The 27,967-nt window shown below is 40.7% G+C and overlaps 1 protein-coding gene across 3 annotated transcripts; it reads left to right on the top strand.

Annotated features, from left to right (window-relative positions):
- Positions 1-55: 55 nt before the first annotated feature.
- Positions 56-26,211, top strand: top2b (DNA topoisomerase II beta). 3 transcript variants are annotated; one of them, XM_020090612.2, is made up of 36 exons: positions 56-668; positions 2,830-2,994; positions 5,029-5,119; positions 7,316-7,379; positions 8,788-8,933; positions 9,035-9,132; positions 10,574-10,786; positions 11,111-11,284; positions 11,377-11,478; positions 11,573-11,710; positions 11,811-11,949; positions 12,109-12,266; positions 12,950-13,075; positions 13,168-13,278; positions 13,363-13,468; positions 13,598-13,707; positions 14,517-14,609; positions 14,810-14,924; positions 15,050-15,171; positions 15,534-15,682; positions 15,881-16,112; positions 16,406-16,540; positions 16,725-16,925; positions 17,008-17,203; positions 17,292-17,383; positions 17,675-17,830; positions 18,074-18,157; positions 19,326-19,520; positions 19,598-19,724; positions 20,519-20,677; positions 21,770-21,974; positions 22,229-22,311; positions 23,972-24,067; positions 24,334-24,465; positions 24,565-24,650; positions 25,745-26,211. In XM_020090612.2, exons 1-36 carry the CDS (start codon positions 627-629, stop codon positions 25,913-25,915), a joined length of 4,812 nt encoding a protein of 1,603 aa, XP_019946171.2. In that variant the 5' UTR covers positions 56-626; the 3' UTR covers positions 25,916-26,211. The 3 variants fall into 3 exon arrangements, with proteins under 3 accessions (XP_019946171.2, XP_019946172.2, XP_019946173.2); XM_020090613.2 differs by having other exon boundaries at positions 132-668; positions 24,337-24,465; XM_020090614.2 differs by lacking the exons at positions 56-668; positions 2,830-2,994; positions 5,029-5,119; positions 7,316-7,379; positions 8,788-8,933 and adding an exon at positions 10,311-10,336.
- Positions 26,212-27,967: the final 1,756 nt, after the last annotated feature.

Genomic DNA, 27,967 nt, shown 5'->3' with positions numbered 1-27,967 from the left:
GCTTCACTGGGGTTTTGCCGCCATCTTGCGTTGAACACAAACAGACCCATTTGTATAAAGAGTCATTAAAGGTCCACTCCTCCGATTGGCCGGAGTGCCGGTGTCTTTGAAAAGCAGCCGCCTGATTGGTCAGTGGATCCTGGCGACGATTCGCTGTCTGTCTTGCAGATGGCGGAGCCGGACGGCGGATGTAGCTGCTAGCTCACAGTCGTTTTCATTTCTAAATGAAAACTATTTAACTCGGACGTTTCCGGAGCAATTCAGTGAAACTCATGTTCAATTCCGTGGAGCTTTCACGTTGAATCGCGCAGTCACACACATGCGCTTTTGTACAGTATTTATTTAGCAGCTGGCAGCCGCGTTAGCATCTTTGTTGAAGTTTGGGCCTGCTGTGCCACCGCTCGTCGATTTTAACAATAGCCGCGACACACTCCCCTCCTCGGCTTGTTTTGAGACGTTTAACAGGATTACCCTCACTGCAGACCAGGGCACAACATGGGAGACGAGCAGCTCCGTGTCGCCTTCAGCCACTGAGACCTTTGTTATGCGGATGGACTTTTGACTTCTCTGGAATTGAAAACGCACCGCGAGCAGCATCACTACAGAGACGAGGATCACAAAGGAAGATGTCCAACGGCGCAGCAGGAAGCGGGGCTCTGGCTTGGTTGGTAAGTTGGTTGTGGTACACAACTTCCTCAATAACTTCTGTTTTCATGATACAAGGAGTTTTTTTTTTTCGAGACAAAGCATCTACTGTGTTCGTGCACGGTGCGGCGCGTTGCTACAAGCTGGAGCTAGCATTTAAATCCCCTGTGTGTCCGGTCCAGTGAAGAGCAGACAGCTGCGGTCTCCATTGATATTCATACCGGGGATACAAAGGGCCACAGACAACAGCTGATCGGTGCAGCGTCCTCGGGTTTCTGGGGAACACTTCAACACATCTGCAGCTTCATGGAGCCATAGTTTACACCTTCCGAATAAAGTTTGTTGTGACGCCAAAATGTTGCGTCCATTTCAAACTCACGGTGATCTGTAGGATTGAAACAGCCTTAGACGGAAGAACCTCGCGGCATCGCTGATAATGTTAGGGACACTGTTTCTGATAGTAAACACACAACGAACGGAGCCGCTCATCGATACGAACCTGGTGTTTTTATTGTTCCCCGGTGGCTCCTAAACGCATCACGTCGGCCGTCAGGAGCGCAGTTAGTTTGTAAATGACTTCAACCAAACATCTACTCAGAAGACGATCTCAGTCAAACCGAGGGAGGATACGTGCAGTTGTTATTTGAAACGATGTGCACTTTATGCACGAACCACGATGGTGACCCTGACCCTCTTTATCACAGAATCATTCACACTTCACCAGCCCTCTCAGATCCCTCTCAGGTTGACAGGCTTTGAGTACCATCCATCTGTCAGCGAGTACTCAGCATCTGCTGATATTAACACCATTAACTGCACTCTTAATATGGACAGTAAGAGGATAGACACGTGCTGAGTGATGGCTTCTATTGTTCAAGACAAAATCAGAGTGCTTTGCTGGAAGGCACCGTGAGAAAATGCAGAAGCATTAGGCAATATAAAAAAACATCTTAGAATAAATTGGAGAAGGTGAATTTGTAAAATAAATAAGCAAATTACATAAGATATTCAAAGGAAAATGTAACAGTGCAGACGGTGTAATTAATGAGTAATTATTAGATTTTAGAAAAGGCTTTGGCGAACAGTGAAGTCCTCAGCATTGATTTAAAAGAACAGGCAGTTTGCAGACCTGCAGCTCTCTGGGAGTTTGTTCCTCAAATGTGCAGCATAAAAACTGAACGCTGCCTCTCCATGTATAGTTTTGACTCTGGGCACAGCAAGCAGACCTCAGGGCTCTGGGTGGTTCGTAATATAGTAATAATATACCAGAGGATCCGAACTATATATTTTTTGGAGACCTATAAACCAATCACTGTTGACAAGTGGAGATATAAAAACATATGGATATCCTTTCCAAGTTATTTAATCCTCTGTATGTTATGTTGATAGTAGGCTGACTTTGTAATTGTGTTATTATGGCTATTGAAGTTCATGTCTGAGTCTTGGTTTGTGGTTTTTAATTCTTCCGACTGAAGCTGAGCACTGATTTTAAATCGTCCTGTCTCCAAAAACAATGACCTCAGTTTTATCCTTGTTTAACCAAAGAAAAATCTCAACACATTCCAGCATTGTAGTTGTGAGACTCTCGCAGGTTTTATTTTGGACTGTGTGGTGGAGAAAAAGAACCCCTAAGCTCACATGCGTCTTTTATATCTTGTCTGAAGGACTTTTTTTTTTTTTACATCTTAGAACACTTGCCTGATGTACTTTTGCTTTGCACATAGAGCATTATCATACATGAAGACAAACTGTGGCATGCACATGCTCGGCAGGTTTTTCTGTTATGTGCGTAAAACATAAAAAAAACACTTGATATTAAAACTAGTTTTTTATTTTCATTAATAATTTAAAAAACAATTTGGAAATCTTGCAGCTAAAAGTCACCAAGACTGGGAAGATATTTAATTTTCTCGAATACACTTGGGTTTAGATTAGAGAGAGAGATTGAAAGGGCACTTCGCTAGGAACCTTATAGCCCTCCACCGTCCAACAGTCTAGTGGCCAGTACTCTGCTTCTTTTATCTGTCACCAGAATCACTGTGAAGCCAACGAGAGGACGAGGCCTCCTCCCTGTGGTGGTGAACACTGATAATCTGGTGTCAACAGCACAGTGTTTTCTCACAGGGCTCGGAGCTCAAACAGAGTCATGCATCTACTAAAAACTATAACAATTCTGTCAAACAGGAGGCAGCGAACGGCAGAGGAGATGCCAGCAAGATGGAAGGAGCCAAGAAAGAAAAGGCGGGCTCCAAGTTGTCTGTGGAGCGAGTGTATCAGAAGAAGACCCAGCTGGAGCACATTCTTCTCCGTCCAGACACGTATATCGGCAGCGTGGAGCCCATCACTTCGGTGAGTCCTGAGCAAACTGCTGTAGACATTCAGACGTTCATTGTCATTCTTAAACACTGCTAGAGTTAACTTGTGAGTTTATGTTATCAGATTTTCTTACACCTGGGCCACACTGGCTGTGGTTTAGCTACAGAAGCAGCACTGCTCTTCTAGAGATTCATGGTCTTGCCGGAGCTGTTGACTGAAAATTATCTTTCAGCACAGTTTCAACTTATTTTTTTGGAATTTGTCACAAAAATACACTTCCTGTAGCCTACCTGTAAATGATGAATATTAGTAGTGTTTTTTATAACAACTTATCATCGTTGCACAACTAGACATCTTAAAGTCCCACAGAGCACTCTGCTGTGAGGATTTTCCGGTGTATGACAAACTAATGCTCTGGATGTTCCACATGATGGCTCACGATAGACCACAGCAATGTTTAGCCATTTGGCCAAGATGACACCAGCATATTTCATCATCTGTGATCAGTGGCTATGTGAACTGTGAAATGTGGCATTACACCAGCAGAGCCAGTAGACGAACACAAGGCAGACAAAATATTCCCTCCTCCATATGTGTTTGTGTTTTTGCATATTACCAGTCATGAGATCCCACAGAGCTCTGTAACCAAGGAGATGCTCCATTATCACATAGATCATTCGGAAGCCACAAATATTGTGAAGACATTTGAATATTGGATTGACACTAACATTAGAGATTTGTGCTCCTTCCTCGCTGAGGAGGAAAAAAAAACAAGACAGTGAAGCAGCATGTTGCAGTGAACAACTTCTCTGTAATGTCTAACTTCCAGCGTTAACAACTTCCACATGCTGAACATAGTGTGAGCATCGTGGCTTTGTTTGCAACAGCCCTCATGTGTGAACAAGTATAACACAAATGATTCCAAATTCCAGGCCAGAAAGCAACTGCAAGGCTGGTGCTTGTACAGATGAATTATAGAACATGACTGTTATATCAGCCATTAGCGTTACATAAGTTCTTCCTTGATCGCATGGACTTAAATTTTACATGTGTTCAGTGCGCAGCAATGTTTTTAAACATGCACTGAACTCTGGAGAACCTCCGAACATTCTCACATACAGCCCCTCCAGAGAATGTTTGGGCAACCTGCTAATCAGAGAGAGAGCCTTTGGACTTTCTGCAGAGTTTCTTCAGCGAGCCCCTCAGTAAAAACTCTGCAGAAAGTCAGAACATACCAAGAGATCCTCTGCAGCATTCACTGTAATTAAATCAGTGTGTTGATGACTTTTCTAATGTGCGAAAGATGCGAAAACACAAACATCCCAGGATGAAAAAGCAGTGGTGAAGATATTAAAGGAGTTTTTGGTGATAAAGGTTGACACTGTTGTCGATGTTCTGTAAACAAAAACACATGATCTCCACTACGGAATTATTAGGTTATGGCCGGCCTCTGCATGCTGCACCACCCCTCACCTGAAGGCTCCGGAGATTTCTGTGCTGTTGTGCTAAAGAGAATCTGCAGCTGCGTTGTTCATGTGTGAAAGGCAAACTCCAAAAAAGACTGGACCCAATTCTGTGGACAGTCCTCTGCAGTACCGGTCTCAAAACGGCTTATGCTTACACTTGATTTCTTATTATTTTCCCAACACTATAGATTGTCATGTTTTTGTTTCAGTCAGACGCTTTAAGGGTTCTGTCTTGGCCCTTATCCCATCCTTCTACCAAATTTCAAAAAATATAATTGTTTGTGTTATCCCACTGACAAACAAACAACCAGACCAGGTCAAAAATATAACCCCCTTGGCAGCGGTAACAACAGCGTTGTTTAAATTCAGTAGTCAATTAATTTGTCACCTTTTGACAGAAAATAATTGGTGGCTGGTTTTAGGACAGCAACTAACAGTTCCTTATTGAGTAATATGACAATTGATTGTCTGCATTTGTTTAGGGCGATGAGGTGTCCAGCCAATAGCTCAGAATAAAAAATAGCTTCACTTGATCTCTGGGACTCAAGTTAACAGCAACAAGTTCTTGTCTTTTATCCTGTTTTTATTTTCTACCTTTCAGCAAATGTGGGTTTTTGACGAAGAAATCGGCATGAACCAGAGGGAAATCACCTACGTTCCCGGGCTGTACAAAATCTTTGATGAAATTCTCGGTAAGCGAACGCACACCGCTCATCTTCCTCTGACACCCTCATCTACACAGTTAATACAATGGTTCATTTGTCATTTGAGATTGTCCCTCTCTAACTGGAATATTGAAGTCTATAAAAATGTCAGCATCGCTCACAGTGTGGTGTTGGCTGTGCTCAGCAGCACTGATCTAGGACTGTACAGAGAGATTAGTTTCCCTCTGTGAGCGTGTCTATGTGTGAATGCATGAATAGAGATATATGTGAAAAATCATTTCAGTGTTTGTAGCAGCACACGGTCAGAGCTGCAGTCTCATTTATTGTCACTGAATGAAGAGCAAGCATGCACAGTCAGCTTTGCCTGGATGAATAAATGCTAATAAAGCAGTTGTACAGTCTTTGTTACATGTTCCTTTTAATGACTCAGTAAAATGTAGGAGTGATGCTGCACTGCTGAGGTGCACCAGTTCTTGAGTGTTGTCAGTGATCTGCATACTTGGCCCTCTCAGCCTGTGTTTGACACGTTCCATTGTCTGAAAATGATCGCTGTGTCCAAGTAATTACACGAGAGGCTCGGAGCCAGAGTAGTTACATTTAAGGCAGAATCACTCTCAGCTAATTAAAAAAAGGTCCAGTGACCTTAAGCATGTCTGAAATTACTATTTCTTTCTTTGTTTTGTTACTAAACTTTTCCAAGTTGGTGCGTACGTGATTTTTGATCAGTGTTACTGTGGATACTCTCATCAAGATGGTTATTGTTTCTCACATTTTCAGAGGGAGGCATCAATCAGCTAAAAACTCTGTTTAATTGGTGTGCTACTGAAAAAAAGACCAATCACAACAACCCAGAGCCATCTGGGATATTTTCCGATTTAGTTTCTTTTCTGCCATCTGTCCTAGACCCAGTCAGAGTCGGTTTACTGTGTTGTAAAACTAAGAATAGCATAAGTTCTCACACCGAAGAAACTGGAACCGATGCATTTTGACATTTCTTTTGATGGATGTCTTAAATTATTAATTTATCAGAATTATTGAATTTGTATGTGGATTTATTGACCAATAAATTCATCATCTTTAGGATTTAGATCACATCACACGTTTGTGCATGTTTACATCACAGGGCAATCTCCCATGGGATCGCCAAAAAACATTTGAATGGGGTAAATGGGGTGAAGCGCTTCTTTAGTATGACGTCGTTTACATTTCATGTAATGGTTGGGTTCCACACACTCATCTTGCATGATGGGGGATTGAACTGTTTGCAGGGCAGGGAAACACAGACAGATGCTACCAGATTTGTAAATGTAAATTAAGGTCTATTGAATTATAATCAAATCAAATGTGACATGTGAAGTGAAGGCCATTTGTGTGGAATAGGTGTTAATTGTTTATTCTGCTCCGTAGATGAACTCTTTCAGGCATGCAGGTGATGCTTTAGATTACAGCCCACAACATACGGCGTAAATACTCAGGAGGCACAGTGACCTATCTCAGGTCTTTGTGGATGAGCACAAACATGATTAGCATGTCACTCACCCTCCTAGTTTTGTCGCATCGGTTAGGTTGGAACAACTTAGACTCATGATCAATTTAATGAGTTCATAGAGTTTGGTATGGTGTTATTGCAGTAACTCACTTGTAGGGGCTTCCATGTAGAGGACTAAACCGTCTGCGCTGTGGAATGCAGTGAGTCCAGTGTTTAGGGTATTAAGAAGTTCACTAAACGTGTGTGTGGGGCCAGCGAGGACTCATTTGAAGCAGTCTTGCTTTACCATGCTTCAGTGAGTCTTTATTTAATCTGTCAATGCGTGACTCTGAAATAGTTTTTTTTAATTTTGCTGCAGCTCAGAAAATATGTATTGATTTATATACATTGGTTAATAATCAGAAAATAATCAGCATTTTTAAGTAATTAAGTTTTTAAGGCAGTTGCGATTAGTTTCCAGCTTCCCTTGCTTTCTCTTTCTGTTTTATTCAATTGTAAACTAAATATATTATGATTTTTGGTTTATTGGCGAGAAGAAAACAATTTGAAGACGTCACATTGGGTTCAGAAATTCAGATTCCGTTTCTGATGTATTTATAGACTAAACAGTACATTGAAAACAATCAGAAGAATAATGGACGATGAAAATAATCAATATTAGCAGGCCCTTGTTCATGTTGCTTCATGAAGGCTTCTTGTGTTAAAATGTTTTTCTGTTTTCTTCCCCATGCCAGTCAATGCAGCAGACAACAAGCAAAGGGACAAGAACATGACTGCCATTAAGATCACCATCGACCCGTGAGTGCAGTGCTTCATGATATAATTATCAGACAGTATATATGTACTTCTGTCAAAATGAAGTACTATCAGCTCCAGGCCTCCAGGGTTTGGTGAATACATGCAGTAGATGGAGGGGGTTTGAGTAATGGATCCAGGCAGTATACAGAATAATGAGCCTGTTCTGAAATGCACTGGGCTCTTGTTTTATATGCGGTTCACCTCCAGCCTGTCAACTGCTTCCAAATATGACTGCTTAAACAGCGGAATGTCCTTCAGCTGAGCCGCCGCTGTCTCTAATCTCCCCCGCTGTATAAATGATACTATTAGCCCTCTGGTCCCTGCTGCTAATGTGGTTTTATAGAGAATTTAATGCTCCTCTCTACTGGGCGAGCTTATTAAGAACTCAAATATCTTTGTTTTTGTAGTAACCACAAACCAAACCACGTACCTGGGAGGGAGTGCAATGATAGATGTCAAGGATATTTATTAAAGAGCAACTTTATACCCTGTTTTACTTCTGTTAATAAACCTCCTGATCTGTTTAATTTCTTCTTTTGATGCCACAGCACTTTGTCCCCATCACGATACAGCTAAATTAATATCCTTATTTAAATATTTACCGTCACATGCCACAGGATTCCAGCTTCACTTTATCAACCATTACCTTTAAGTCTGCTAAATAATAGAATGACACTTCCCTGGGTGCTCCCAGACTTGCAGATAAATACAGAGGTCAGATTTCCTGTGTGAGTAAAACATTTGTGCACAAGAAAGGATACAGAAAGGATATAGAGTTAATGACTCTTCTTCTGTCTGACACATGGTCTTTCACTGCTGTTGCTCTTTCTTTGAGTCTAGCTTCATTCATTTTTACCATTACCATGGTGAATGGCAGTATGGGAGCTGTGTCGATGACAGATTTCTTTCGTTAACCACCCAAATCATAAACTCAGCATGAACATACTCCTTATTCGACTGAAGTTAACAGCTAATGGAACTGAAAACTTTTTGGTTTCCCATCTTAAGGTTGTCAGCTCACTGTTGGGTTCAGATCTGTTTGACTCGTCCTTTTGTGTTCTCATTAAAGATTAAATGTTTCACTTATCTGAAGCTTTTTTTAAAACAGTAACTGGAGTCCACTTGTCAATTCAAGTCCAGATCTGACAAGTGCTAGGCTTCTCCCCCATAACATTCACTGCCAGCAAGTCACACCAGCCCTTTATAAACCTCTGTCTCAAGAGTAAGAGTTCTCCACAGTGGAGACTTTGTTGGTACCAGCAGGGCCACCCTCTGCAAACTATGTAAAAACGTACCGAACAGAGATACGTACCGAATCGGGATTTTTGTGCACCGTTACACCCCTACTCTGTAGATATTTATGTCGCCTCTGTAACTCATCTATTTCCCTGTACCCTGCATCCACCAGTGAGTCCAACACAATCTCCATATGGAACAATGGTAAAGGAATTCCCGTGGTGGAGCATAAGGATGAGAAGATGTACGTCCCAGCTCTCATTTTTGGCCACCTGCTCACCTCCAGCAACTACGACGACGACGAGAAAAAGGTCACAGGTGAGAGGAGCCACCTTGACATATTTTATTGGTGGTTGTTAAAGTCAGCTCAGAAAGGTGAACTTTAACCTCTGTGGTGCTAACTCTTTATTTGCCCCCAGGTGGGAGAAATGGGTACGGTGCTAAACTCTGCAACATCTTCAGTACCAAGTTCACGGTGGAAACGGCCTGCAAGGAATACAGACACAGCTTCAAACAGGTGAGGAGGACTCTCAAAGCTTCTATAGAGGACCATCATTGTTAATGGTTTGATTTGAAATCATGAAACAAATGACGCCAGGGCAGTGTATCAAAGAGCATGTTAAAGTAAAAATTTGAGTCTGTTAATCAGAGTTAAGAGAAGCTCAGGTGACTCATTCATCATCACCTATTCACTGGCGGATTTTCTTCAACAGCCCCTGAGTTGTTCTCCTGCTGAGCCTGAAGAACCTGTCTGTCACAGAAATTCTCTCCCTCAGTCTTCATACAAATAGTCCACATCAAAGTGGGCATTTGTGCATTTTTAATTTTGACAATCACAGTGTAAGGAAACGGGATGAGAGAGAAGGGGAGAAAAAGTATATCGGCATTTTCAATTAACTACGAACAGGAACTTAGCTGTCACTGCAGGGGCTTGGATCTAAATTAGGGGTAGTGATGCTTGATCTTAAAATTCTAATTCCTAGTACTTTTTTGTTCAAATGCAGCTTATGAAAGTTAAACATTCGTCTTTTGAATCGCCCCTCGTCTGGAGAAGTTGACATTGGTAAAAGGTGAAGATTCCGACTGGATAAGAATTTGTTACCATGACCTGTTTTTTTTCTCACATTACTTCCTCAGCTGTTGGAGGGACATATGGCCTCATGTTGACATGGTGAATGACAATATTGTAGCTACAGAGTTGACCGACAGAGATCAGCTGTACTGGAGCTGAACTCATCTCTGAATTCAGCAACTATGTCACACAAGAACCCTGGATCAATTGGTTATCTTTAGTATGGCTATAAATCTAGACTAAATCTATTTCTTATTTTACAGATTATGTTTCTATCTGTTGTAAAATTATCTCTTTTCCTCTGAAATATAAAATACCTGGCTTTAATATCTCTGTATTGATATTTTTTAGTGGTCTGTCCCCCTTAAAATTGTCTCTGTATCAGTGTTTTCTTGTTTTTTATGTAATAGTATGACAGTAGTTTCAGCAGGTCTCTTTCTCCTTAATTGTGATTACACTTTTTAGAAGCTGTTAAAATAGACATAGTCAGCTCAGGTGAAGTCACCCCCAGGTGAAGGTTTTGTCTATTTACAGACTGATTTGACCTGATTGTAGCACATTTAATAACAATTCCACAGATTTTTGTCACTTGTTCTTTGAATCAATGAATTACTGTTTTATAGGGTTTTGACATCTGGTCATACCTGAGGTAAGGTTGTGTATATTACCACCGTTTTGAGCTTCACACCCTGAGGGTTTTATGAGCAGAACTGGGAAGACACAGGGTGTTTTTATTGTCACTGTTGTTGTGTCTAAATGCACTGGACATAGTAAGGGTGTTTCTAAGGGTCCTACACAAAACACAAGAATTATTTAACTCAAGTGGAAGCAAAAAATGTTTCAGACAAGAGTTTGTGTGTGATTGCCTGTGTTTTGTTTTCCTCAGACGTGGCAGAACAACATGAACAAAACTTCTGACCCCAAGATCAAATTCTTTGACGGGGAAGATTTCACCTGCGTGACATTTCAGCCGGACCTGTCCAAGTTCAAGATGGAGAAGCTGGACAAGGATATTGTAGCACTTCTAACCCGCAGAGCATATGATATAGCAGGCTCCTGCAGAGGAGTTAAGGTTACACTGAATGGCAAAAAGTTACCCGTAAGTGTCAATCTCATTATACACTTCTTCTCTGCTACACTGTCTTAGTTAAACTGCAAAACACTAAAGCTAACATCTTTAGTCTCAACTCTGACAGACATGAATATGACAGATGATTAATGTTGGGAAAGAAGTTTACATGTTAGTTATTTTCTTGTGTCTGCCAGGTATGTGTCGTTGTGTCAAAGATTATACTCATTATGAACCAGAAATCAGGTTTTCTGTCATTAATGACTCTTGGTGATTGGGAGTAAATAGTATTTAATGCAAAGCTGCTGTTCACTTGTGTAACCCTCTTAACTTGAACCTGTCCTGCCTCCAAAGATCACTGGGTTCCGTAGCTATGTGGATCTGTATGTGAAGGACAAACTGGATGAGACGGGTGTGGCCCTGAAGGTGGTCAATGAAACTGTGAATGATCGCTGGGAGGTTTGCCTCACCATGAGTGAAAAAGGATTCCAGCAAATCAGCTTTGTGAACAGCATTGCCACGACCAAGGTATGTAGCAGTGAACTACCAGTGAGTGAAAAGAGGTTGCAGTGGAATGAGTAGACGTAGAGTAAAAAAATTGTTGTATATGTCTGTTTCAGGGTGGCAGACACATCGACTATGTGGTGGACCAGATTGTGGCCAAACTTATTGAAGTGGTGAAGAAGAAGAATAAGGCAGGAGTGACTGTGAAACCCTTCCAGGTGGCTCAACTGATTACATTTCTAAATCAAGGTAAATGCATTGGTCACACTGCAGTTGTGTGCTGATCAACCTTTTTCCTCATCTGTACCTCAGGTGAAGAACCACGTCTGGGTGTTTGTCAACGCTCTGATTGAGAACCCCTCCTTTGACTCCCAGACCAAGGAGAACATGACACTCCAGACCAAAAGTTTTGGGTCCAAGTGCCCTCTGTCAGAAAAGTTCATCCGCGCTGTAAGTACACTTCCCTCATTTAACTCCCCACTCTGTTGTTAGTTGCTCTTGTAAAGTATTTGGGCACCTGTCACTCAAAAGTCTCTTTTGTCACCCACAGGCAACCAACTGTGGGATTGTGGAGAGTATACTCAACTGGGTGAAGTTCAAAGCTCAGACACAGCTAAATAAAAAGTGCTCGTCTGTGAAACACAGCAAGATCAAAGGCATCCCCAAACTTGACGACGCCAACGATGCCGGTGTGTAAACAGTGGGTCATGGTCAGACCATTCTCTATGACATGTTAATGGACATTTGAATGCAATTTTCCATAGCAATTTTCAATTAATCTCATCCTTTGAATTGACATACAGATTATTCAATGCTAAAAACTGCCCTGTTCCATATTTGTGTCCTAGGTGGCAAACACTCCGGTGGATGCACACTCATCCTCACTGAGGGAGACTCAGCCAAGTCTCTGGCTGTCTCTGGACTGGGAGTCATAGGACGTGACCGCTATGGAGTGTTTCCACTAAGAGGAAAGATCCTAAACGTGCGAGAGGCAACACACAAGCAGGTGGGTTACTGGGCAATGTTTCAAAAATGTCACAATGCTCTCTTTTTACACTACTGGCGTGTGTGTGTGTTGAAATAAGTGGGATTTATTGTTTTGTTTGTGTGGGAGGCAGCAGCACAAGACACATTGTGCAGATGCAGGGAAGTAAATGTCCTGTTGTCAGTGAAGAAAGTAGAACTAAAAAGAGACTTTTTTCTAAATGATCTAAAGCATAACTCAAAATCCACCACACACAACTTCAAGAAACACAAGTAGGAGCTTTTGGAATGACATCTTCAATCCCCAGACTTGAACATCATTGAAAATCTGTGGATAGATCTTCACTGTATCTGCAATGAAGAGTTCATCTCAATTCCTAAATGAAGTACAGAAAGACTCTGGCTGTGATATCTGTCCGAAAGAAAGTTACTAAGCACTGAAGTAGTAAATTGCTAACAATTTTGTATATGCAACAATTACCATAACATTTTTCTACTTTTAAAGTCTGAAATAAAGCTAAGGAGTTTTGCTGCAGGGGTTGTATATACTTTCACTTTAAATGCTAATGTGGAATTTTTGCATACTTTTGCAGTTTTATGAGCTGAAAGCAACTTTTCTTTGACATAATGATATGATTAAAAATGATCATTAGAAATCTTGCCTAATGAAGCTCTATTATGACCCATAACCCTTTTTGACAACAGATCATGGAAAATGCTGAGATTAATAACATCATCAAAATCGTTGGCCTCCAATACAAGAAGAGCTATGATGACCCAGAGTCACTGAAGTCCCTACGCTACGGCAGGATCATGATCATGACTGATCAGGTAACCTGCTTCATGCACAGCCCCTCAGATTCAGTACGACTTAAAGCTCATCATGCTGTTGTATGCTTCTAACACCTATACTCTTGTCCCAGGATCAAGATGGCTCCCATATCAAAGGTCTGCTCATCAACTTCTTCCATCACAACTGGCCCTCGCTGCTGAAACACACCTTCCTGGAGGAGTTTATTACACCCATCGTCAAAGTAAGAGGCACATAAAGCATTTGCACAAAATATAGATATGCACTGTAAATCTGGGGCTCAGCCTTGATAATTTGTTGTCTGCAGGTGACCAAGAACAAGCAGGAACAGTCCTTCTACAGTATTCCAGAGTTTGATGAGTGGAAGAAACAGACAGAGAACTATAAAACCTGGCATATAAAGTACTACAAAGGTTTGATACTCACGTCTTTAAACATATCATTGTAAACTTTGTAAATCAATAATTTCATTTAATTAAAATTCTTCTTCTGTAGTTCTTTAATAAACTATTAATTTTAACCATGTTACATTAATCTTCCAGGTTTGGGAACAAGTACAAGTAAAGAGGCAAAGGAATACTTTGCTGACATGGAGAAGCATCGCATCACATTCAGATACAGTGGCGTGGAGGACGATGCTGCCATCACTCTGGTGAGTTTAACAATACAGCTCCATACGGTTCTGTGGGGGAACTAAATTTAGAAAAACGATATCCAGTGTAAAACAGAATCAAATATCACCATTAATTAAAACATCAGTACTTAAAATTTAATAAAACTGAATGAGGTCCTCTGAGAGGATTCGTCATGTTCTCCATTTTTCTGGCTTTTGAATGTTTGTTCATCTTTTAAGGATTTAGAAAAAAAGTTCACCAGTCCTCCCAGCCAAACGTAATTATTTTTGCGACTCTATCTTTGTGTTTTTTAAGGATCACTAATTGTTTATCTAGATGTGACTCAGGGGTAGAGTGGTCCTCTAATCAGAAGGTTTTAAATGGTTGAAATGGCAAAAACTACTGTAAAGTGCTTTGACTGGTCATCAAGACAAAATACAATTATCAATATAAAAGCAAATATTTTTTTATGTGAGCTGATTTTTTTTTCTTTACAGAAAATAAATGTTCATACACATTTTTTAAAAATATATATCTTCACCAGTTTTCACCCTCTTGCAATAGACTTGTTAGTTCTCCATTGAAAATGAGGCAGAAAACATAAATTTAAGATATGATTTTGAATGTATATTTTCTCGATAAGAATTATTTTAATTTCCTTGAAGTTTTTAGGGGGAAAGCACTAATATTTAATGCTGTAAAAATGTAAAGATGTTGTATTCTATCACTGTAAATAAGCATTTCTCACACTTGTAATGTAGTTGACAATGTCAAGATAAACATGTAATGTTATCTTTTGTGTAGTAATTGCAGGCTGAATCTCAGTATTATGGTTGTTGTGTTTCAGGCTTTCAGTAAGAAGAAGACAGATGACAGGAAGGAGTGGCTGACTAACTTCATGGAAGACAGACGACAGAGGAGGATGCACGGCCTGCCAGAGGTTTGATGCTTTGCTTATAGGCATGATAAGAGGAACAAAGATCTATCTGAAGATGTTTCAGTTTGATATCTTTGGATCCTCACACACATTTGAAGCAGTGTTCTCAATCCTCTGTTAGATTTAATGTAAGAATCACACTGTGTAACATTATACCACGGATTGAAGTACATTTATTAATGTTTATTTTCATTTATTTTCAGCAATACCTATATGGAACTCAGGCCCGACACCTCTCCTACAATGACTTCATCAACAAAGAGCTGATTTTGTTCTCCAACTCTGACAATGAGAGATCCATCCCATCTTTGGTTGATGGTTTGTATATTTACTCCATTTACTCTGTTTGTGTTCTGATTTTAGAAAAGGGCTGTTGTGTAGTGTATAGATTGTCTTCATTGGTACAGTCTCCCTCTGATGGTGTGTGTGTGGTATTTTTCTAGGCTTGAAGCCAGGTCAGAGAAAAGTGCTGTTCACCTGCTTGAAGAGGAACGACAAGAGGGAAGTGAAGGTAGCACAGCTGGCTGGTTCAGTGGCCGAGATGTCAGCCTACCATCATGGAGAGGTACGGTCAGCTTACTGTCTTCCAGACATATGACACATTGTACTGAATTATAACAATGGGTTAGGTGAGTAGTCCTTAGGCTAGCTTGAGATTTCTATTTAATGTTCCATCCTGTGTTGAGTAATGATTATTGATGTGGCTTGATTTTGACACTTTGCAGTTTTTTACTTTGCCACATTGGTATTGTGTCAGACATAATCAGGGTTTCTGCAGCATCTTAAAAAGTCCAAAAAAAAGTCAGAGGTTTAACCACCAAAGTTCCTAAATATGTTTAAATACTGCATACTAGGTCTTAAATAAGTTTGTTTGTCTTGTTTTATGATCCCTATTACTGATCACCCACTTTTCTTTTGTCCATGTAGCAAGCTCTCATGATGACCATTGTGAACTTGGCCCAGAACTTTGTGGGCAGTAACAACGTGAACATCCTGCAGCCTCTCGGTCAGTTTGGTACTCGCATCAATGGAGGCAAAGATGCTGCCAGCCCTCGTTACATCTTTACCATGCTCAGGTAAAGTGATGATGAATAGAACAGTTCGATTTTTTTAAAATTTATGTCGAGTAGCTTAGTTGATACAATGCTTGAATAGAGGTAATCTGTTTTCTTGTCATGTAGCTTTTCATGATTTCCAAATGTTCCGAAAAATATGTACATATCAAAAATTCAATGATTGAGGTGGCCAGTCTCATATTGTGTAATTTCCCACAGTCCTCTTGCCAAGCTGTTGTACCCTGGAGTGGACTCTAACCTGCTCAAGTTCCTGTACGATGACAACCAGAAGGTGGAGCCCGAGTGGTACATTCCCATCATTCCATTGGTGCTGGTGAACGGTGCGGAGGGCATCGGAACAGGCTGGGCGTGTAAGATCCCCAACTACGATATCCGAGAGATCGTCAACAACATCAACCGCATGCTCAACCACCAGGACCCCCTGCCAATGGTAAACTGTCATTACACTCGTGATTAAGTTGGTGTTTACACCGCAGGCTATGGATGGCTCTTGTGTGATGTCTGTTTTCTAGTTCTGAACTACCCACCCCTCACTATGCCTTTGAGAGACATAGGAAGTATTGAAAAGCCTATGTAATTCACTGATAGAAAGACTTGTTTTTATCCAACGTCCCATCAAATTTCATAAAATCAGTCAACCAAAAAAGTTTGAGAGCCGAAAATGAAATCAAAACTTGTGGCATTTGTTAAAATATATTTGTTTCTTTGTTTGTCCTCATTCAGCTTCCCAGCTACAAAAACTTCAAAGGGGTGATCCATGAGCTGGGACAGAACCAGTACCTGGTTAGTGGAGAGGTGTCGGTCATAGATAAAAACACCATTGAGATCACAGAGCTTCCTGTTAGGACATGGACACAGGTACACTTCAGCTCTGTTACCTTTGCATGATATTGCACCTTTCTGTCCAAGTAGGGTTTAATTTCACTTCTTCCACAGGAGAAAATGAAATATTTTATGATATAAGACGTTGACTGTGATATTTAAATCTTTGTGGTTATATATTTGTCATAGTGTAAATAATTTTATTTGCGCTTGTGTGCAGGCCTATAAGGAGTCTGTGCTGGAGCCCATGCTGCAGGGCACCGACAAAACCCCAGCTCTCATCAGTGATTATAAGGAGTACCACACAGACACCACAGTCAAGTTTGTGGTCCGCATGTCTGAGGAGAAACTGGCCCAGGCTGAGGCGGCTGGTCTTCACAAAGTCTTCAAGCTGCAGTCCAGCCTCACCTGCAACTCCATGGTAAAGTGTTCAACCACTTCCTGCTCGGTCTACTTCTGTTTTTAGTACGTGAACTGATTCTTCAAAATGACTTTATCTTCAGGTTCTGTTCGACCACATGGGTTGTCTCAAGAGGTACGATTCAGTCCAAGACATCCTCAAAGAGTTCTTTGAGCTCCGCCTGAACTACTACAAGCTGAGGAAGGACTGGTTACTGGGCAGCCTGGGAGCCGAGGCCTCCAAGCTTTCCAACCAGGCTCGCTTTGTCCTGGAGAAAATTGAAGGAAAAATTTCAATCGGTAAAAAAACCCTTCTTATCATCTGTTAATGGAATAGTGTTCGTTTGACTGTGTTCCCTGTTTTCACCCTGGATTTTAATGCTTACAGAAAACAAATCGAAGCGGGAACTGATTCGCATGCTGGTCCAGAAAGGTTATGAATCGGATCCAGTGGTAGCCTGGGCCAAAGCTCAGGAGAAGGTACTGTTTAAATACCTCACACTTACATCTACACACAGACACTCACACTGTAAAAACAGGACTTAATTAGGGTCACTATGGGTGGTATACATAGGTATATATTGCAATGAAAGAGATGACACCTAATAGTTAACTTTGCAATAACTTTTTAACACAAGGAAGATTCTCTCGCACGAAACCAAGTGCCATAAATGACAGTATGTCAGTAAATCAACATTAATCAGGGCAGAAGGTGGAGAAAGCAGCAGAAGTTAGTTTCTGTGGTATAATGTTTGTGTTTTTCTGTGTCAGGCTCAGGAAGAAGATTACCGTGATGGAGATGACAGCGACAGCTCAGTGGACTCTGGCTCCTCGTCAGGGCCAAACTTCAACTACATCCTCAACATGCCTCTGTGGTGCCTGACTAAAGAGAAGGTGGAGGAGTTGCTCAAACAGAGGGACCATAAGGTATGAATCATTGTTTTATACTTCTTTCACTGACATTGTTTATTTTCATTTCTATCTCACAAGACATCCACATCCTAGACACTTGATGATTGTAATTATAGATGCCCTTGTTTGTATTTATTTGATTATCAGTGGGTCGCCAAATAATAATCAGCCCCCAGCCCGCTCAGTGTTTTGTTCAATTGTGCAGTAGGTTTGATGTCAATGAACACAGAGAATGTTTGTGTGTGTGTTGATGTGCAGAGAGGAGAACTGAACGATGTCCAGAGGAAATCCTCAGACGATCTGTGGAAGGAGGACTTGGCAGTCTTCATAGAGGAGCTGGATGTAAGTTTTGTTTTCGTCTCTTAATGTCGTCTCAGCAAAACAACATTTCCACTTTCACTCTGCTGCTAGAAGTTAATGGTTGTTTAGTGGTTGATGTGCTTTCAGTTGTTAAGTTGTTAAAACCAGATTTAAAGATGGTAATAAAACTAACTGAAATTCAACAACATGTACATTTTCACTACACTTGATCATCAGTAAAACAACATCATGTCAAACTCGAGCAGATTTTCAATTTTCATTCTCTCATTGTTGTTAGCTAGTCTTTCATAGCATTTGGACTACACACCGCTAAACAGGCTCTGTTGGAAAAGCAACAAAATTCACCCTCTATCACCTTCAGAGCTCACGGATCAACTAATCTGTACAAAAGTGAAGAGGAGATTTAGAGATTTGTAACCGTTGGACAGAGAGCCATGTTAGTTTTGGCTAATATGACCAGCTTGTGGCTGCAGCATCCTGTTTAAGTGACAAGCTGTCAGTGTATCATTGAACCTCACACTAGAAGCAAATAATGAAATTCCCCCAAATGTAAAACTTTTTTCCTTTAACCTGCAGCAATAATCCAGCAAATTCAAAATTCAATATCCACTGGGGTCTGCTGTGGACCTTGTGATGTAAACGTCCGCATGACGCCCTAAGCAGACAAAACATTTTTGACCTAGCTAACTGGTGGCAAAACTTTGTAATTGTATGAATATGTTGCTTTTTCACAAATATTAGTTGGTGGTTTTTTTAAAGAACATGTCATTAAATGTGAGGGGTTTATATTTTAGGTTCATCTCCTGCATCTTATTTCAGGACAGACTGGCAGGAGCCCCTGAGCATAATATAAATACTAAAGTCAACCTGTCACACTACGCTTCAACTGCACATGCTGCACTTACAGTATATCCAGCTACTGGAATAAAACATGTGATCGGGTACACATGCATGCAACACCAGACCAACACATACCTTACTTTTAGTATAAACCGTGAGACGTACGTTTGTAGTTGCAAGTAGGCAGCTCTAAGCAGACACAGAATGTGGAAAATATGGCCAGCCCTTTACTGAACCACTGTTTCACACTGTTTTTAAAAGGCTTCCAGCAGTTCAGAGGAAGAACTTCCTCTCTTTTAACATTTATCTTAACAGCATAACTGAAATATTGCTTTGTGATATCCTTCAGAAAGTGGAGGCTCAGGAGCGAGATGATCAGAGTTTAGGAAGGGCCATCAAACTGGTGAAGGGTAAAGTTGGCAAACCTAAAGCGAAGAAGCTGAACCTGGAGGAGACCATGCCGTCACCGTATGGCCGCAGAGTGGCGCCTCCAACCCAACCACTCAAAGCTGACGCTGCCAAGAAACTGACCAAAAAGAAGAAGGTAACATCTGCTGATGTAGTTCACAGCTAGTGATGCTAGTGATGTCAGGGATGTTACAAGTTGTGTTTCTGTCTCAGGGTGACGCAGATCTGACGGTGAAGTTGGAGTTTGATGAAGATGGTTTGGCTGCAGAGGGAGGAACAGGAGAAAATTCTGTCCCCAAACCGAAGGCTCCACGTGTCAAGAAAGAGAAAAAAGAGCCTGGTCAGCACCTTCCTCATCTGTTTCATCTAACATGACATTATTCAATTTAGCTTTTTTTTGTTCAACCTAGATTTATCTCTCGCTGTTTCCACCCAAATGTGTTTATTTAAAAGGCCCAATGTGGAAAAGGCTATTTTTTTTAGTTACAAGGTTATTGAGGGGAAACGTATCCAAGGTTTGAGGAAAATTAAAGTTAAGAACTTGTAAGCAGTGTTCATTTTTCGTATTTTTATTGAACGCTGAACTGAGCGAATCAGTTTACAAATGATGAACGTGAGCGGCATTAACTCACGTTGGAGAAACGACGCTGTTTTACCACACGCTGCACTGCTACACACACACACACACACACACACACGTCCCTGACTGCAATGTGCAGTGTACCGTGCTAGAGTTTCCTGTGTTCTCTCTTCACGCTCCTAATGACCTGCACTCACTTTAACCCAGAGTTTATGAGGCTGCATTTAAACATCATGTGTGGCGTTCACAGTCTATGAACTTAACTTAGAACTTTTTTTTTTTAAATGGGAACTGGCACAGCACTGGGTTAGATTGTTTTGTATCAGCAGATAAGCAGTGGAGACGGATATTTGTGAACCACAACTTTCCACACGTGATTCAGCGTTGGCTCTCCGATGTATACTGTGTCTGTCTTCTTTGAAAACACTTTGTGCCCAAAGCCTCTTTGATGCTTTGCAGTGCATTGAGAGAACTAATCCAACATTGCACAGGGAGCGCCTCAGTCCTCAGTGACAGTACAATGACCGTTAACAGTGTGGTTCTCTGTGCTGCAGGAGCTCCTAGGGCAAGAAAAACTCCAGCACCCAAAGGTACCCCCGTCAAGAAGGTGAAGAAGAGAAACCCCTGGTCTGATGATGAGTCCAACTCTGACAGTGACCTGGAAAACAGTGAGCCGCTCATCCCCAGAGAGACCAAGTCTTACAGGGCATCAGGTAAGACCAGGCCTTACTATCGTTACATCTAGTGCAGAGCTGCGACAGGTAATTGATATTAACAGAACGTTTACCAGAAATTATATTGATGATCAAATTCAAATAGATTTTAGTTTTCTACCTGAGAGAATATTACGTATTTTATTGGTTACATCAATCTGAAGACAAAACATTGGACACACATTACTCTCTAAACTTGTGAGGACACTCATTGACCTTATGCATTCCCTAGCCCCTTACCATAACCGTTGCAACTAATGCCTAACTCTAACCTAAAGCTACTTCTGACCCTAACCCTAAAACCAAGTCTTAACCTTCAAACAACCTCACAAACCAAATTAATCATTAAACCAAAATTGTCCCTCATAACTATAGAAAGACATGCACACACACACACACACACACACACACACACACACACACACACAACCCCCAGTCTTATTGACAGAATGCATTCCGTATCCCCTTACTCTAACATAAACAATCAAAACTAAAATACTATAACCCAAAAACTCCACCTATTTCTAACCCGAACCCTAAAAGCAAGTATTTACCTTGAAACAGCCCATCAAAAGTGAGGACAGACAAAAATGTCCTGACTTTCCCTAACTGCCTCTGTAAGAATGATCCTCACAAAGATATTAAAGATTGGAAAGGAAATGTTGTATTTCCTCTGTTCATTCATTGCATATTTCTCCTTGCACATCTCTTATCTGTCTATCGTCTCTCTATCACTCATCTCACATCTGTGTCTCCATCATCAAACAAAAACTATACAAAACACATCAGTGTTTCTTGATAACCAAGATCTCACACTGAAGTTTATTTCCACTTCTCCCACTGTCACTACAACACCAAATGTGGAGGAATCCATGACTGAAAATAATCCCCGACAAACGCAGTGTTCCTCCCTGTTAGAATGAGAAGTCAGTCAGCTCCGGTTACCTCAGGCTGATTATCCTTTGCCGGCTTCAAGTGTCTGAGTGTCGTCTGATGCAACCCAGCTGAAACAGAACTAATGCTTGTACAAGGCAGTGGAACCCGCTGCAGTAAGACCGTGGTGTGACGCACACTCTGCTGTTTGTCTTTCAGCCTCCAAGCCGAAATACACGTTTGACTTCTCGGAGGAGGAGGGAGAGGAAGAGGAGAACGGAGACGACAATGTGGCTTCTTCTCCGGTGAGGTCGTTCAAAGATACCTTCCCTTCGTCTGAAGCCAAGGACCGCTTCGACGACCATAATGACGATGAGGACGATGAGGAGGAAGACTCGTACCCCCCTCCGGAAAAAAAGACCACGTAAGACGACAAGCATGGTTCAGATGCTTATTCAAATATGAAGGCAAAAAAAAATAAACAAGTGAAACAGGACTGGATAGAATGTGTGGACGTGGGAATTGGCAGTTGGATTTCACTGTTACATGTCAAACTTTTTGTTGTGCTGATCTCTAAAACATCTTTTGTTGTTCGTTGGCCTCCCTCTCTCCCCTCACATCACCTCCCCACTGTCTGTTGATTGTTAAAGGCATCTTTGGGTTTGTTTGTTTCTGAAGGTCTGCACCTGTTCCTAAAAAGAAAGAGACAACCAGCATCTTCTCATCCAAGTCGGCCTTCTCTGAAAAAAGCAATGACAGTGGTGAGTAAAGGCTCCAGGTCATACCCACCTTCTGTGGAACATGCAGAGTGAATCCATGACTAGAAATGTTTTTCATTTAACACTGTTTCATTATTAGGAACAATGGATTAATAAACGAATGTTCAACTAGTTTTGGATTTAAATTATTAATGAATTTTAATTGTCATTCTTTCATTTCATAGTTTCTTTTATGAATTCAACTTTTGTTTGACAAACATTCAAACAGGGTCGACTTTTCTTTTAAACCAAAGCTTGGATGACCCACTGTGGTGGGGGGGGGGCACTGTCTGAGACACTTGCTAGAAACAGACTTGAAAACACAAGGGCCTAGCAACATCAATGCTGCAAATTAAGTTACACTGGTTCTGAAAAATGACTCAAAGTTGTTTCTAAGCTGCCACTCTATTATAAAGGCCCTGGTTGATGGAGTTCTGCTGCGACGTCATCTTTCTGGCAGGTTCTTTAGTCTCTACAGAAAAAACTCTGACACGGTGACCGTCAGGTTCTTGGTCTCCTTGACCAAGTTCCTTTTTTTGCCTACTTAGAGTTTGACTGGTTGGTTAACTCTCGGGAGAGTCCCAGTGGTTCCAGTCAGATCACTGTGCCCCCGAGAACACCCGCAGGTTGAGGAACACTTATAGACCTTTACCCTGATCCAAATATGTCTGTGCAGTTTGCAACAGGTGGACTCAAGTCAGCGTCTAAACACGTCAAGGATAATTACAGCAAATAGAACGCCAAAGTAAAGGGTCAGAATATTATTATAAATCAGAATGTGTCCAAAATCATTTTCACTGTTATTATAGGTCTAAGTTGTATTTTTATCCAATTTAAAGTAGACTTTCAACATATTAAAAAGTGAAAGCCTGTGATTATTTCCTGAAGCCACTAGTACCTCTTCTACACCTAAATCAGAGGGAATATGCAGTTATTTTTTAAATGTGGGTAAACCTGTCTCCTGACTCCTTTCCCATTGCCATTACAGGAGTTTGCCTTTCTGTTTTCTGATGACACAAACCGAAAACTGAGGCGCTCGCTCACCTCGCTGTCTTGACAAATTAGTCTTGTTTCCATCACTGCCTATGGGAGCCATAGCTGATAACACCTGGAGTCTACTGCAGAATCACAGACACAGGAGTAGTGGCCCATTACAAACAATCCCATTGCAGAAAAAGCCAGTGGGTTAATATTTGATACATACAAACATATTTGATACAAAGCAAAATAAAAATTGAAAGTAAATGTCAGGGTTGGTTTGGAAAATGAATGATGAGATGGAATATGACACAAAAGTACATGGAATAACCCAAAACATTTTTCAAATCCATTTGAAATAAAAAAATTAGATACAGAATATGAACTTCAGTGACATATTCTAACTTGTAGTAAAGTGTTAACAAAAACCAGTGGCTGCATCCTCTGGCACTGAACCATGCAGCCATTTAACAAACCTGTTACACACTAAGTTGTTAGTGCTTCAGGACAACAGCAGCATCTGTAATGAAGCCACGGTTGCGTAAATGTTAAATCAAATCAAAGTCAAAGCAGATGTAAAGAGAAGCCTCATATTTAAGACTGCAGAGCATCACTGGCCATGATAAGAAAGTGTAAATAATTCAGAGCTTCATCAAGTTGTCTTGTGTCTGCTTTTGTGTCGTAGATGGGTCCAAGTCAGACAGTGACGACGACAACGGCCCCGTGTTCTCAACCTACTCCAGCAGCTCTGCGTTTGACAAAATACTGCCGTCAAAGAAAGGTAATGTTGACTGACTGCCAGCAGAGGGAGCTCTAATGCAATTTCCCAGCTGCTGCACAGTGACACCAGAAAGAGGATTACTGACATGTTCATCAATTCACTGACACTCAGAAAGTCCGTTTTTTGAAGTACGAAGTGATATTAATCTAATGAACAAAATAGAAATGGTGAGGAGAAAATCTGCCAGCATATAGATGCTCTAAGTGGAGTGGTCATTTTCTATGTTGGAATGATCTAATGACCAGCTTGTTATCTGTGATTTACAGCAGCTAAGAAACCCTCCGACGCAGCTCCCAAACCGAAGAAGCCACCAGCACCAAAAGCAAAGAAGCCAGATAAATCCATATGGGACTCTGACTCGGACACTGGGTCCAAAAAGCCAGCACCAGCTCTCAAAGGTACACTGAAGATTTTATCATGATCACAGAAAATAGATGTTGTGCTTATCCTGGTGAGGTTTTGATCACGTTTTGTCCTGGTTGGTCGACTCTTTGCAGGTAAAGGTCGGGGGAGGAAGAGGAAGGGCTCTGCCTCTGAAGACGAGTACAGTCCAATGAAGAAAATGAACAAACCTGCCAGCAAAGTGAGTGTCTCCCTGTGTTCATAGACGAAGTATAAAGGTTTGACAGCGATGCATTTATGGACATTTTAGCTGTTTTACATTTATAGTGACTGTCAGATACTGTACATCTTAATCTTCTTTCATTAGAATAAATAAATAAATACCCGAAGCTTCCAATGTAATATTAAATATATTGTTTTATCTATTATTCAATATTTACACTCAAAAGGATTTCAGAACTTTGAGTAATGACTGTAGTTCATGTGAAATAAAAGAACCAAATTACAATAAAACTTTTCCCTCTGTGTTTTGGCCACTTGTCCACATGCAAACAGTGTTTAAGTCACTAAAACAGATTTTTAAAGTGCAGAATTTTAAAAACGGTTTCTGTGTATTCATGTGTAGATGTAAAACAGGGGGTTTAGAAAACAATGACATTATACAGCTCACTTCATGCACGTCCACTGTTGCTCTGTGTAATGAAATATAGTTTGTCAAACACACATTGTATTTTTTTCTGGAATCACATGTCACTGATCGACGGATGTATCAGTTGTGATTTATCTGCAGCAAGCTACTACAGATCTATCAGTCTACCCTTCTACAGCGCCTTTTCCATAACTCACTTTTAGAATTAGTCTTTAAGCATATTTTCTACAGGACTTGATAAAATAGTCTAACAATTGAATTATAGAAAGTAATTATATGATTAACAAACACACAAGCAAAATTACCAATCTGATTAAAAATGTAATGGAGGCATCCGATACCTGATAATTCCTATTGGTCCTTTCCTCTGACACATTTAGCCAGAAATTTAGAGGTGGAATGTTCACCTTTTAATTACATGCTTCTGTTCCACCACAGTGCAGAATAAAATATTGGAATTTTACTCAACTACATTTATTTGACATTAAAAGAAATGTATGATCAGTTTACAAAATATGATTGATTGTAGTACCCACCCATTGAAGTAAAAGTACCTCTACTGTGTCCAGCTACAACAGTAAAATGCATTAAAACACAAGTAATTATACTCTGATGATAAAATACATGATAGTATTAAGTTGGTTATATTGTTAGTGTTAACTCTAACACCTCCTCCGTCTCTACAGAAACCCCAGAAACCTCCATCTGATGATGAAGAGGACGACGACAGCAACAGCCTGAGTGCGATGGGTGCGCCATCCCGTGATCGGCCGGGTCGGGCCAAGAAAGAAGTGAAGTACTTCCACGAGTCGGACAACGAGGAAGACGACGACGACGACGACAACATGTTCGATTAAAGCAAACTTCAGTTACGTTTCAAACACACTCCTCCTCCTGTGCTACCACAGACTTTTGTACATTTCCTGTTTCATTTTGTTTTCATTAATGGTGATGTTTAATGATTTTTAATGTGTCTGTGTTTTACACTTTTTATTATACATATACAGGTTTCTTTTTTAATGCTTATTGAAATGTTCTGTATTTGTCCCAAGTGGCTTTTAGATGTGTAGGACGCTGTGCTTCAGCACATTTTAATTGTTAAAATACTATGTAACTTTTTGAACATGAAGTTGAAAGTAAACAATGAAATGTCCATGTTTGTTGTGGCCTGATTCTTTTATTCATGAGCTCACATTCATTGTAATATACACAGTGTAAATCTTACACACTGAACCTTTAAATTGATGATAGATTGAGTTACCATGGTAACTCATGTTTCCAGTACATTTCCCACTCAAGGCCTCTCTTTTTTAGTTTTTGAAGGATAAAGGCAACTGTTCTTAATATATTCCCTGGCCATTCCAGGCCTCTAAACAATTTAAAATGCCATCTGTGTATTGGAGTCTTCAGTTTGAAACTTAAAACTCACGAAATCACAATTTCCTGCTGCGATGATTGAATGAAGCAACAGTCATGTTATTGTATCTCTGGATCTGCTGATGTTGCTTGTTGTTTGTCGCCCCAGTGAAGCTCCGAACCTCAAACTGCCCGAGTGAGCTAAACATGAGACGGGCTGTAACTGTTGTGAAGTCTACCACAAACATTAATAATAGAATGTGAGAGGATGAAGTGAATTTGAAATGATTTAACAATCATGTTTGAAAGTAGTGTGTGTATTTTACATTTCTAAAAGGAAAAAAGGCGGCTTGTTACAAGTGACCAAATACAACTGCAGAGGTTGTCAAGGAGATTTCATGTCAATGGATCAGGAGGTAAAGAGGGTTGTCCACTCGGTTTAAAACTCAGGTCAGCAGTTTGATCCCAGTTTACCTCATTCCACGTGCTGAAGTGTCCATGGGCAAGAGACTGAACCCCAAAATACTCCTGATGGCTGCAACAGTTAGTATACATCACTAACACAGTTACTAACACAGTAATGTATAATAGAGAACGTGCTGCTTATGGAGTGTATTTGTGTATAAATGTGTCCATGGCATAACTTCTGTAAAGCGCTTTGAGTGGTCATCAATACTAGAAAAGTATTTGAATATTTTCAAATCCAGACTATTTACCATTTCATTATGCTGAACATGACAACAAATCTCCTCACCGCTCCCATTTAAAGTCTCGTGTTCACACTTGCGTTCAATCAGGAAGACGTTCACTATGTTCCATCCATTTACAATTCCCTCTTCAAATCAGCTGAGTGTTCGATCTGATCCAATTAGAATTTGCCAAAGTCTCAATCAGACGATCAAATCCGTTCTCCTCTCTGTTGCTGTCAGCCGTCATATAAGTCACCTCCTCCTCCAGTCTCCACACGTCCTGGCTGAGTCCACTCATCATCCCATTCACTCTACACATCCTTTCACCCCCCCCACCTGTGTCTAGACCCTTGACCTAACTCACAGTAAAAAGCAATACTGACCTACAATCAGACTATACATTCGTCAAAGTAACCTTTAAGTAAACACTGATATTACATGTCCACCAAACACAGAGAAACAATTAGTTCTGTTGCTCCGTAGCTCGTTGCCAGTTCTGCTGCTGGATGAAGCAGGTCCATGTGGGTTTTCAGAGCCGCTCGCTGTAAATAGCAGCTTTATTGCTACACTTGAGAATAAGGTCTGTTTGTACTTTACCTAAAAAAAAGCTGGACACAAACATGCTCCACAGAGCTGAGGGGAGTTATAAAGTACATCCAGCATCCCATAGGCTTAATGGGCTTATTCTAAGACCAAGCTCTGATGTGGATGAACAGCACCAGCAAAGTTGTTCATTTGTATAACCATTCTAACATTTGTAGCATCGCACAATGTATTAATTTAGCTGCCGGAGCTACTGCATATTCCAATGAACACTAGACATTCACTGTATGTGACCTGCATGCTTTAAAGAACACACACATG

The sequence above is a fragment of the Paralichthys olivaceus genome, chromosome 20, assembly GCF_024713975.1.
Source record: "Paralichthys olivaceus isolate ysfri-2021 chromosome 20, ASM2471397v2, whole genome shotgun sequence".
Taxonomy (NCBI): Eukaryota; Metazoa; Chordata; class Actinopteri; order Pleuronectiformes; family Paralichthyidae; genus Paralichthys; species Paralichthys olivaceus.
Note: the sequence above shows the minus strand (reverse complement) of the source record. Positions and strands in the feature narration are given on the sequence as shown.